The sequence below is a fragment of the Panthera tigris genome, chromosome X, assembly GCF_018350195.1.
Source record: "Panthera tigris isolate Pti1 chromosome X, P.tigris_Pti1_mat1.1, whole genome shotgun sequence".
NCBI classification, from domain to species: domain Eukaryota; kingdom Metazoa; phylum Chordata; class Mammalia; order Carnivora; family Felidae; genus Panthera; species Panthera tigris.
The window spans coordinates 112,042,194-112,054,454 of record NC_056677.1 but is presented as its reverse complement, the minus strand read 5'-3'; the positions used below and the strand labels follow the sequence as shown (position 1 = coordinate 112,054,454).

The following is a 12,261-nucleotide window of genomic DNA, read 5'->3' as shown; positions in this document are numbered from 1 at the left end:
GGATAAAGAAAACATCGTGTAGGAGAGAAAAAATAAAACTGCAGAAAATAAACATATTTAAATACAATAGCATAGGCTTTGTTATCGCTGCCTCCCCGCTTTCTCCAATTAGGAAAATTTGGCAGAAGCCCAGAATTTGTGTCGGCGAAGGGAAAGTTCTAAACAAATTAAAATAATGACATCCCATAAAAGCTTTCAGCATTGACACCGTACGTCCTTACAGTGTTACTCACACAGTAGATAAATTTGCAGCAAAAAATCAAAACCAATTAGCTGTGAAATGTATTATGGGTAGAAAGAAGTTAAAGCCTACTTTTAAGCTACTCCGTCCATCGTATATATATGCACATACATATATTCACAGATTTTATATGTACCATAAATATTTAAAAGATTATTTTACCCAATTTTCTGCAAATTCTTTGACAACACTGATAACCGGGATCCTTGGGTCTTCATCAAAGACAGAGAAACTCATTTCAATATTGTAGAAGGAGACTGTAATTAAAAACGAGATTAATTTCACTCATTTAGCTCAAGAAATTTAACTTCCATAAATTTGGTCAACATTGCTTGTCATTTTAGAGAGACCAACAATGAAGTCTCGTTCTTAAATTTTGCTTAATTTAACTCCAAGGTCAAGAGCCAACACTTGGGCTCCATATCCAAAAGCAAAACAGATGTACCATCACATTTTTGTTTTAATTATTTCGGCAGTTTCCCGATTGCTATACAGTTGATGGACACTCTGCAAATCCTCGAAATCCTCAATTTTCTGTAGCCAACACATTTCCAGTCCATTTAATGGTCAAGCTGAACATTATCTCACAAGATCATTTGCACCGAGAAAATATTTATTTCTCCCTATACTTTTCTTTCTACTTCAGATTTGTCTCTGTATCCCTCTTTCTCTTGTCTGTCCTTTCAAATTTCAATTTTTGAGCGTTAAAAGTTGAAGGGACATTCCAGATTTGCATGATATGGAAGCCAAATACTCCCTGGCCATAGATAAGCATTCCAAGCCGGCTGGAGGTGGAGAGTGGAGAAGCTGAGGCCTATATAAGAGGAATTTAAAAAGGCAGGCTAGAATATCTCCTGGAATTGGATGGTTTGCAGTCATCATGTCAGACCTAAGGCCATATAATTCTACACTGGGAGAAGGTGAAGTTCCTGATCGATGTTCACATTGGCAGAGACAGAGTATCAGGAACAGAATGGATGGAAAGCGTGCTTAGAGAGGTCCTACCGAATGAAAAGATACATTTGCACTATATTTCAATAAAGCAAAGGTAAGCGAGATGGCTAGAGAATTCTGTTTGGACAAGGTACCATGTACCCACTGTCTTTTTATAGTAATTTCCACACCCAGTGTGGGGTTCGAACTCACAACCCTGAGATCAAGAGTCACGTGCTCTACCGACCGAGCCAGCCAGCTGCCCCCCGCACCCACTGTCTGAAGGAGGGCAGAAACACCTGTACCCTTCTTTATCCTTTTCTGCCTTCAGGGAACGGCCACCTTAGAGGACACATGACCCAGTGCCCATGCATTCTGTCAGCGATACGCTGCACATATTCTAGAACAGACCTGTGGACTCAGTGGCAACAAGTGAAGTCGAGGTTTCCATAGACCTAAAAGAAGGTGTGGAGTCTAGCCAGATTGTCTCAGGAGAGGAAGAGAGTAGTGAAGGCACAGTTGCTGGAGGAAGGGGTGTTACTCCAGTGGATGTGAGTGGAAGTGAGCCTCCAGTAGCAGTAGACGTATTGGCAGTTATATCTGGAAGGGAGTCCAGTGTAGAGGATGCTGATACAGCTGGGATTCCGCTCCAGGCAGATGTCACGGCGTGGCTGGGCAGAAGCATGGAACTAATAGATCGGGTGTGGTCAGTCGCGGGAGGTGAGCCACTCATTTTGCTAGAGGGTAGAGGTTGAGACACAGTCTTGGAGTTGGCAGTCGCAGTGGTTCTGGAAGATGCCTCAGGGGATTTGGAAACGTATAGGCTGTTATCTGTGAGTTTAACAGACACAGGGAGAGAAGTTGGGAAGCCAGTGCTGATGCTGCCCACTGCAGGTGTAGGGGTGGTTTCCGTGAGTGCGGTGCGTACAGTAGCAAAGGATGGTGTTGTAAAGTTAGTGAACGAGCGTGTCAATGTCCCGTCAGAAGTCAGAGATGTGGACTCTGACAGCTTTACTGTAGAAGAAGTTACAATGTGAGGAGTACTGGATACAGTTGACAGTGGAGAACCCGAAGGGAGAGTGGATAAAATCCAAGCCAGCGTGGGTGAACTAGTAGCCTTTGAAAGTATGGATCCTGAAGTAGCACCAGAATGATTCGATGGGAGTGTGGTCCCAAGAGTTACGGATGTCGCTGTTTTCTCAAACGTGTGCTTAATATCAGCCAAAGTGATAGGGATAGATCTTGAAGATATCGATGAAGGGCTGTCAGACATCCCCAAGGTGGGAAGAAATCCTGACATGGAAATTGATGGCTTTGCCATAACATCTCCAGATATAAGACCAGTCTGAGGGGCTGCGAATGTTGACAAAGATCCAGGAACAAGGTATGGAATCTCCGTTTCCATCTTGTGGGGTGTAGGTACATGAGTACTGGTAAACATTGGAAATTGAGAACCTTTAGCTGTGGGTGCGTCCCAGGAAGTCATAAGCAGAGGTTGGGTGTTACTAGGTGTGGTTCTTGTTCCCAGAACTGGAAATTCAACCATTTGGGATGTAAGAGGAAGAAAAGTCTTTGGAGTGGAGAATTTGGCTTCTGTACGATGAGGTGAAAAAAGAAGTGATGTCAAAGAGGGTGGAGTTGCAATGGATGGAGTCCACGGAGAGTACGAAACAGGGGTCTTCACGGATGTGGCACCTTTTGCTGGTTCAGCTGTTGAAGTATTTTCTGACCAGGAAGTCTTCTTCTCTGTATCTGAAGAAAGGTAAGTGGTGGCTTTGACCCTTTTTGTGTGTCCAGGAGTGCTCTTAAAGCTAGTCAAAGACGGGGACACCTGAATACTCGAGGAAGTATGGGGATGACCTGACGGAGTAGATGAAAACACACTTTCCAGGGCATCAGCTCCAGAAGAAGTATTTGTGAGAGCTGTTACTGTACTACTGCTTACGGGAGACAGGGAGTCCTTGGTAGTCCCAGGTAATATGCCCAGAGTTGCCGTCTCATTTTGTGATGACTGATGGGTTGTTGCTAGAAAGGGTGAAAATGTGGTCTTTGGAATGGAAGAAATCGCTTCCGTGTTCCTAGAACTGAGTAGAGAGGAGGCAGTGGTGCCTACGGATGGAGGTGCTATCCCCGCCATGATAGTGGTTGGGATGGTTTTCACGGAGGGAAAAGTTGACTCTGTCGGAGAGGAAGAGGATGTAGGTGTGATCCTGGAGGACACCTCTGTCACTTCTGAAGTAATGAAAGCAGAGGAAAACAGCGTGCTTTTTGAAGCAGGCCTAGGTGCGACATCCAGTGTAGATGCCGGTACGGTCATGAATGAAGACAATAATGAAGAGAATGACCCGGCTGCTGCGGAAGTGTCAAAAGAGGCAGCTGGAGGTGAGAAAGCAGAGCCACTCACTGACATTGAGGACATCTCAGACATAGGCGCAGAAGTGGCTGTGGAGGGACTCTTCGGGCAATCTGGGTGTGTTGTTTTAGAAGAGTTAGTTACTAGTGTTGTGGGAGTTTCAGAAACTCTCTTGGAGGCAAAGGCAGTGACGCCAACTGGCAGTGAGGACATCTGGTAGATAGGAATGGACGTTGCCATAGAGGTTTTCCCAAGAAGTACCGTTGGTACATTTGGAGCAGAAAGGGCTGTAGTGACCCCATCAGCAGAGACGAGTGTAAAAGTGGCACCAGATGGTCCAGTTGTAGAAAGAGACAGGAAGTCAGGGGAGGTCTGTGTGCTTTCAGAAATGGGAGAGGCGCCTGAAGTCAGCTCCGTTTGAGTCTTAGGGGGAAGCAAGTTTGAAAGAGATGTGTTGATGTCTACAGGATCCGATACTCTGGTTGTCCCGGAAGTGACGGTAGACATTTCTGGAATGTGAGCATCTCCTGTGTGGCTTGAGAGAGAGGTAGATGTAGTCTGTATACTCCCAGAAGCGGGAGGTGAAGCTGACATCCCGTCAGGTGGGGTTGCAAGTGGGAAGTCTGAAGGTGAACGTGTTTGATGGGTGGAAATTGCTGTGCTCTCAGCAGCTCCTGTATCTGTCATTTCCAAGGATGAAGTACTCTGGGAGTCTGAAATAAAAGGATTCTCTGCTGGGGACATTTCTGTCACCTCCATAGTTCTAGAGGTGTTTCCCAGGGATGTGGTCATCTGCTCTTTGTCAGAAGGCAAGGTAGAAACGTCGGTCACTAACAGGGTGGGGACCGGTGTGTTTCCAAGATGCGCTGAAGATTGAGAAACGTGATCATCTACCGAAGTACTAGCCTTAGGGGCAGAGGTGTCTGGGGACATGGTCTCATCAACAACAGAGGTTTCTGTGGTGCTGGTCGCCAAGCTAACAACATCCCCACTACTGCCGAGAGTGTGCGGAAAGCTGAGAGCGTGGGTGGAAGTCTCCTCCGCTTGAGATACAGGTCGGGTCGTCACCGGTGTAAACCGAGTTGAGATCACACGGGTGGAGGACGCGACAGGAATGTTGTCAGAGACAGACTTAGAGCAGACAAGAGTGGCTGTAAATGGGGTTACTGTGTCAGCCGAGGTGAGGCGATGGGTGGTCTCAGCCTTAGTTGCCACGGGAGTGGGAGGTCTCCACGAGGGGACTGGACGTTCTGTCAGAGAGAGGACTGTCGCGGGTGTTTTACTGACGGAGGTCACTGTGGCTTCGGAAGTGGCGTGAATCGAGCGTCTGTGTGTAGGCATGCCGTGGCTGGTTGCCGAAGCAGTCTGACCCAAAGGTGACACTGATGCTGTGGTCGCAGGAGCTGATGGCACAGGGGTTGCTGAGGAATGGGTAGCCGTAGGCTGCGGAGGCAAGATGCCAGCAGGCAAGGACATAGCTGTCGTGTCTGTAGGGATAGTGGCAAAACTGGTCCCCAAAATCCTTCTGGTGGAAGCGCCCAAGGGATCAGGGGATGTCTGTGCGCTCCCAGAACTGGGAGATGGGGTCGGATTCCCCTCAGGCGGAGCCTCTGAAGTCCAAAGTGCTGTGTAGGTGTGGGTGGGATTAAAGATTTCTGTGGCTCCATCATATGAACTCTTAGGTGTGGTTTTCATCGATTTTGTAGAAAGCCAACTGCCTCTCCCCTCAGTAGTTGCAGTTCTATTCTCCAATGGGGTAGTCAACTTTTCTGTATCGGGAAAAGGGGAGATGGCGACAGAAGCTGTTAGCCTTTGTGCAGATTCATCCGTCGCTTCCAGCGTTGTTGCGGCTGGAGAACGCTCAGTTGTCGCTGCTATAGCCGATCTTCCCTCAAGACAATGGGCAGCCGTTTCTTTCCTTGTCACAGTAGCCTCATATCTTTGTGTTTTTGCAGACTCTGCTACGGGGGCCGTTGTCCCTCCACATGCACTCGTACCACTTGTCTCTGTTAGGCTGGTCTCAGAAGCGCTCTCCTCGGTAGAAAAATTGGGGTCAGTGTCGGCAACGGTAGATGCATCTACTGGGGGAGCAACCGTCTCCCTTGGCGTTGAAAGAACCTCACTTCCAGCTGCCGTAGACATAGGGGTAGTTTTTAGTAGGAAGGTGGTAAGTTTAAACTCAGGCAGTGTGGTTACAGACGCGGGTCTTGAGACTGTGGAGAAGTTAGCAAACAACCACGAAGCTGTCGAGTTGGATAGAGCTGTCGTGTATCTGTCTGTAGTACCATCAGCGGTAATAATAGCATCAGCGACAGGGGTAGCCTCACTCTCTGAGGGTGCTTCCGGTGGGATACCAATAGGACTAGTTGTGGACGAATGTTCTGCATTAGAAGCACTCCCATGGAATGCCGGTGTCAGCAGGGTCTGGTCTGGCCTGGAAGCCCAAGTGGCTTCACCGGTGGAGAGTAGTTGGGCACCACCATCAGTTATGGATGTGGGACCAGACTCATATGCCTTGGCTGTGGAAGCTGATCTAGTAGAATTCAAAGAGGGCATGTTTCCACCATCTGTGGGTGTATTCTGGGTATGTGTCGGCCCAGCTGTTGTCGGGGGGAGCACCGTTTCAGCCACCGTGGTGGCAGGTGTGACTCCAGGAGTCGAGGCTGGACGTGTAGTCTCAGCATCACGAACTGTCTGTGTATCCTGAGCTCCGGTGAATGGAGAGGATGTCCTGAAAGAAAGGGCCATAGAAGAGGCCTTTTCTGGTATGAAAGTAGATATCGTATCCTCCATTCTGGGTGAAGAGACATCCTGGAAATCTACAGATGTCAATTCTGCCTCAGCTGTTCTTAGCACAGGCATCATCTCAACGGGCCTCGTCGGGAGTGGTTTTGAATGAACTGTAGATGTTATTTCTGTGTCAGTTATTGCCAGTGTCGATGCTGTCTGATTTCTAGGAAATACAGAATGCACTGGAGCAACTGTGGAGATGAGCACAGACCCGGGTGGGAATGCGGATACAGTCCCAACATGAGTAGCTGTAGCCGAAGTCTGTTCCACCGTGGACCGAGCCACTGTTCCAGCATCTGTAGATGTAAGAAACTCCTGGCTAGCTGTGAAGATAGCAAGTGCCTCAATACCTGTGGATTTCTGCTTGGGCCGAGATGTTGCAGATATGGGTGTTGACTCAACAGATGAGAATACGGATGTTGTCTTCATAATGGCCGACTGAGATCCAGTCACTGAAGTTTTGGGTCTAATTGAATCCTTGGTAAATCCAGATGTGTACGGAAAATTAGTAGCTGCAGTTTGAGGAAATGTCTCGGTAGCAATGGCTTCAGCCATTTTTGTTGTCCCGGTGCTCTCTGAAGATGGGGATTTAGTCATTTTCATGGAATTGGTGGTAGTGCCTGTGGAGGTACCCTTGGTAGGCAGAGTGATGGCTGCTGAAGTTGACAAACTGTCTGCCGTGAATCTAGCAGTCCCCGCTACGGATGTCTTTAATAATTTGGGGGCAGTCACTGTTTCCAGAAGTAGAGACGTTGTATTGGAATATGATACGGTTGCATAATCGGTTGCAAATACAGGCATGCTTTTAAACATCATTGTAGAAGAATATACTGTCTCTTGCGGTTTTAGTCCAGTAACTTGGGATGGAGTTGTCACATCTACTTGTTGAGAAAGAGTCGTACTCATTTCTTGAGTTGTTATATTTTCATAAACAACTGAAAAATGAGAAAGCATGTGTTACTTTGGATTCGGCTTTGGAAATCAGAGACAATTCTGTTAGAAAGAGCTCTATAATTTTTTCTTGTATTTTTAAGAGGAGATAAATATCTGATATAATCAAACCACTTGACTACTTGGTTTTTCTTAAGATAATTTTCTACTTTCTGAAATCTCTATATTGTTCTCAAAATGCCCTGGTTAAGTAACAAGTAGAAGGACATCCATTTCATAGTGTCTCCATTAAAAATTGGAGGCACCGCTAAAGGAGGGATGAATGCTAGAGTCACGTACTGATTAAGAGGTTTAGCGCTGGGAAATGCACCAATTTCTTGAAAGACACAAGTGATCAAGGCTCACTTAAGAAGAAATAGGTAACTTGAATAGTCCCGTATCTATCAAAGAAGTTGTACTGTGTAGTTAAAAGTCTTCCCAAAAGGAGGGACAGCTTTGGATTCAAATAGATGTAGTTTTAAATCCTGGTGCCATCATTTTTCATTATGTAACCCTGAACTAATTGCCTAACCTCTCTGTGCTGCAATTTCCTCCTCTCTAATGTGAAAAAAATAACACCTACCTTATAAAATTGTTTTTGAGAACTGAGCTAATGCATATAAAACACTTCGTATAGCACCTGGCACACGGTAAGTGCTCAAAAAGAAATTTAACTGCCATAAAGGAAAGTTTCAGACTTGGTCAAATTTCTATTACTCTTCTAAGCTCTATAGATTAAAGATGTTTTCATCTGGAACCTCAAGCTTAAACTTCTTGAACATGCACCACACACACACACACACACACACACACACACACATATTTGTCAATAGTGTATGTACATATATATAGTAAATTTGTATTATGTACATTACAAGCATACACAAAAATAGAAATGTCAAAAGGATATGATAAAAATAAATAGAAATAGAAGTTTTATAATATCTTCTTCCTGCACTCTGATGTACTGTCTGTGTGCCCCCCTAGAATTGTGTACCTCACTTTGAAGACCACCGGGGCCTAGATTTTATCTCGATTCAAGTGAATTAAATTTAACAAGTATTATGAATGCTATTCTGGGTCGTGTGAGAAAGAAGTATATAGCTCTCACAGCATGATTCCTTCCCTCAAAGCGCTCACACTTACATTAGAAAAGTCTTATATTACTGAAATGTTTTTAGACAAAAATATAACATTCTTAAACAAAACACTGAAAACAATAAAAAATAATAGTACAGTGTATAATAAAGTGAACAATTTGGGGCGCCTGGGTGGCTCAGTCAGTTAAGTGTCCAACTCTTGATCTCAGCTCAGGTCTTGATCTTAGGGTCGTGAGTTCAAGTCCCGTGTTGGGTTTTGCACTGGGCGTGAAGCCTACTTTAAAAATAAATAAATAAGATGTGCCTGGGTGGCTCGGTCGGTTAAAAATCCGACTTCAGCTCAGGTCATGATCTCACAGATTGTGAGTTCGAGCCCCGTGTCAGGCTGTGCTGACAGCTCGGAGCCTGGAGCCTGTTTCAGATCCTGTGTCTCCCTCTCTCTGTTCCTCCCCAACTCATGTTCTGTCTCTCTGCATCTCTCAAAAATAAATAAATGGGGAAAAAATTTGAGTAAATAAATAAAAAAAGTGAACAATGGAATACAACCAGGTTCCAAATGTCTCTGAATTGCAGTGGGAGATCAGTGCAGTGAGAGATCAACACAGGCTTCAAACTAATGAGGAAGCTTTCTTCTAGAAGATGTTGGCCTTTGAGAAATGATGGGGTTTGGGTGGAGAATCAAAGGCTCGTGGCAATGAATGTGGAGGCAGTGGAAGATCAGTCTAGCTGGGAAGGAGTATGTTGGGTAGGGCTGGGAAAGAATGTCAGACTAGGATGTAACTTGAAGGGGAGGGTGGAGAAACAGGTAACAGAAGATAATGTAGCAGCTTCCACACACTCACTATGAGCCAAGCACTGTACTAAATGCTATCCCATTTCTTTTTTAGTAGTTTTCTTAAGTTTATTTATTTTTCTTAGTAATCTCTACATCCAGCGTGGGGCCCAAACTCATGACCCCGAGATCAAGAGTTGTGTGCTCTTCCAAAGGAGCCAGCCAGGCACCCCATGCTATCTCGTTGAATACACCTAACAACCTTATAAGGTGGATATTACCACTACTCCCACTTTAGAGGTGAAGAAACAGAGTGTTGGCAACTTTACACGAATTGCTCAAGTTCACAGTTCAGACCAAGGTCTGTCATCCATGCTCTTAAGCACTCCACCCTTGGAAAGGATGTAGATTCTCGAGTGAGGAGCACGAAATGAATAAAAGTAGTCTTTAAAGCAAATGACTTTCGTGGCAGTGTACAGGATGGGTAGGAACAGGAAGGCACTGAAAGCAAGGAGATTCTTTAGGAGGCTGGTAGAGTCCTATTCCTCACCTCACTCCCATCAACTCTGAGCCAACCCGACTATCCATCGCCCCCATACTTGCACTTGAGAGGTCAAGCACTGCTGGCCGTGGTCACACAAGGGGATGAATTAGTGTTTCTATAAATTCCTGATCACCAACCCCAAATAAGCCTCTCACACTGCCCAGCCACCCTACTTTTTTCTCTGCTCAATTTTTGCTACTACTCTCTACAATAACTATTTGAAGCCTTCCTCATTACCAAACTCTGCCCCCTCGCCCCGTGTTTATTCCGTAACTGTGCCCCTTACTTCATGGGACAGAATAATTGAAGTGATCAGAAACTCAGCCGTGCTACTGTCTCAGTTATCCCTCACCGGCAGGTATGGCTCCTTTTCTTAAGGAGCCTTTCCTTCCTGATTTAAAACATACTCCAGTCTCTTGTAATACAAAATAAAAGCCCTACATCTGGGGCACCCGGGTAGTTCAGTCGGTTAAGTGTTCGACTCTTGATTTCGGCTCAGGTCATGATCTCACAGTTCGTGGGATCGAGCCCCGCATCGGGCTCTGCACTAACAGCGAGGAGCCTACCTGGGATTCTCTCTCTCCCTCTCCCTCTTCCCCTTCCTCCCTCTCTCTGTCTCTCCCTCTCTCTCCATCTGTCTCTCAAAATAAATAAATAAACATTAAAAACAATAAAAGCCCCACATCCCTCTACAGGTACTGCCCTGTCTCCTTCTTCCCCATCACACCCACTTTAAAGAAAGTTTATCTATACTGGCTGTCTCCACCCTCCCCGGCTCCTTTCTTTAGCCCACACTGAACTGGGTTTTTTGTCATCATTCCACTGCACAACACCCACTAAGGCCACCAATGGCTTCCATAAGGACAAATACTATGGATACTTTTTCAGTCTTCATCTTACTTTACCTCTCAACAGTTTTGGACAATGTTGACCACTCCCTTCTTCTTAAAATACTCCTTTCATTGATTTCCGTGACATAACATGCTCTTGGGCTTTCTCCTTCTTCTCTGGCCACTCCTTTTCTATCTCTTTCGCAGACCCATCCTATTTAACCCAGTCATTAAATATTAGAGTTCCTCGGGGCGCCTGGGTGGCGCAGTCGGTTAAGCGTCCGACTTCAGCCAGGTCACGATCTCACTGTCCGTGAGTTCGAGCCCCGCGTCGGGCTCTGGGCTGATGGCTCGGAGCCTGGAGCCTGTTTCCGATTCTGTGTCTCCCTCTCTCTCTGTCCCTCCCCCGTTCATGCTCTGTCTCTCTCTGTCCCAAAAATAAAATAAACGTTGAAAAAAAATTAAAAAAAAAATATTAGAGTTCCTCAAAGCTTGGTCCAAGCACCTCTTCTCTTCTCACCCTGTGGTTTCTTTCTTTCTTTTTTTAAAAATATTTATTTATTTTTGAGAGAGAGAGACAGAGCGTGAGCTGTGGAGGGGCAGAGAGAGAGAGAGGGAGACGCAGAATCCGAAGCTGGCTCCAGGCCCCGAGCGGTCAGCACGGAGCCCGACGCGGGGCTCGAACTCACAAACTGTGAGATCATGACCTGAGCTGAAGTCAGACGCCCAACCGACTGAACCACCCAGGCGCCCCCTCACCCTATGGTTTCTTCACACACCTCCATATTCCAGTTTACACCTATACACAGATGAATGACAAAGTTCTATCTCTCGACCGGATCTCTATTCTGAGCTCCACATCTGTATACCCAATTGCTTACTTGACATCTGTTGGCTATCTCATTAACCCTTCCAACTCAATATGCCCCAATTTGAACTCGGTCTTCTCTCCAAACCGGGTCCTCCGTCAGGACTCCCTCAGTGAATGGCATCATCATGCGTTCAATTGCACAAGGCAAAATCCTCTCCCTCTGTCTCCTTCTTTTTCTCTCTCGCCTGCCATAGCCAACCCATAATTTTGTCCTATAACTCTTATCTCCCAAATAGCTCTTGACTCCATCTGTTTATCTCCATCTCTATCACTTACCACCCTGACCAAACCCCCATTGGCCTCTCACCTGGACTGCTGCACAGCCTCCCACCTGATCTCTGCTTCTGCTCTTGGTGCCCCTCCAGTCTCTTCCATAAGAAAATCAGGGTGATCTTTTTTGAAATGCAGATTTGATCATCTCTCTCTCTCTCTCTCTCTCTCTCTCTCTCACACACACACACACACACACACACACACATTTAGCTCCCTTTAGTGGCCTTCCATGACTCCTAGGATTAAAAACAAATGTGTTTCTTAATAGAGCTTATAAAGCTATACACAGTTTGGCCCCTACCTACCTGTCCAGCCTCACTTTGCAGGACGTTTCTCCTTTGTTTCTTGGGCTTCGGCCCACCGGCCTCGTTTTAGTCCTCCAGTATTTGGCATGCTCTTTCCCACCACAAGACCACCCCCTGTGCTGCTCCCTGTACTTGGAATGTTCTTCCCATCCTTCTTCATTCGATTAACTTCTCCTCATCCTTCAGATCCAAGCTCATGCATCGCTTCCTCAGGGAAGACTGCTACCTCCCTTCGCCTCCACGACTGGATCAAACCAATCTATTCTAGGCTCTTATGACAGCCCATACTTCTTTTTCACAGTAGTTGTCACATCTGCAG

The 12,261-nt window shown here is 46.0% G+C and overlaps 1 protein-coding gene across 1 annotated transcript in view; it reads right to left on the bottom strand.

Moving 5' to 3' along the window:
* Nucleotides 1–12,261, bottom strand: part of ADGRG4 (adhesion G protein-coupled receptor G4) — an 89,286-nt gene that overhangs the window by 63,124 nt on the left and 13,901 nt on the right. Inside the window, 2 exon segments of the mRNA XM_042973976.1 lie at nt 404–498; nt 1,586–7,252. Coding sequence (XP_042829910.1) covers nt 404–498; nt 1,586–7,252 — 5,762 coding nt within the window.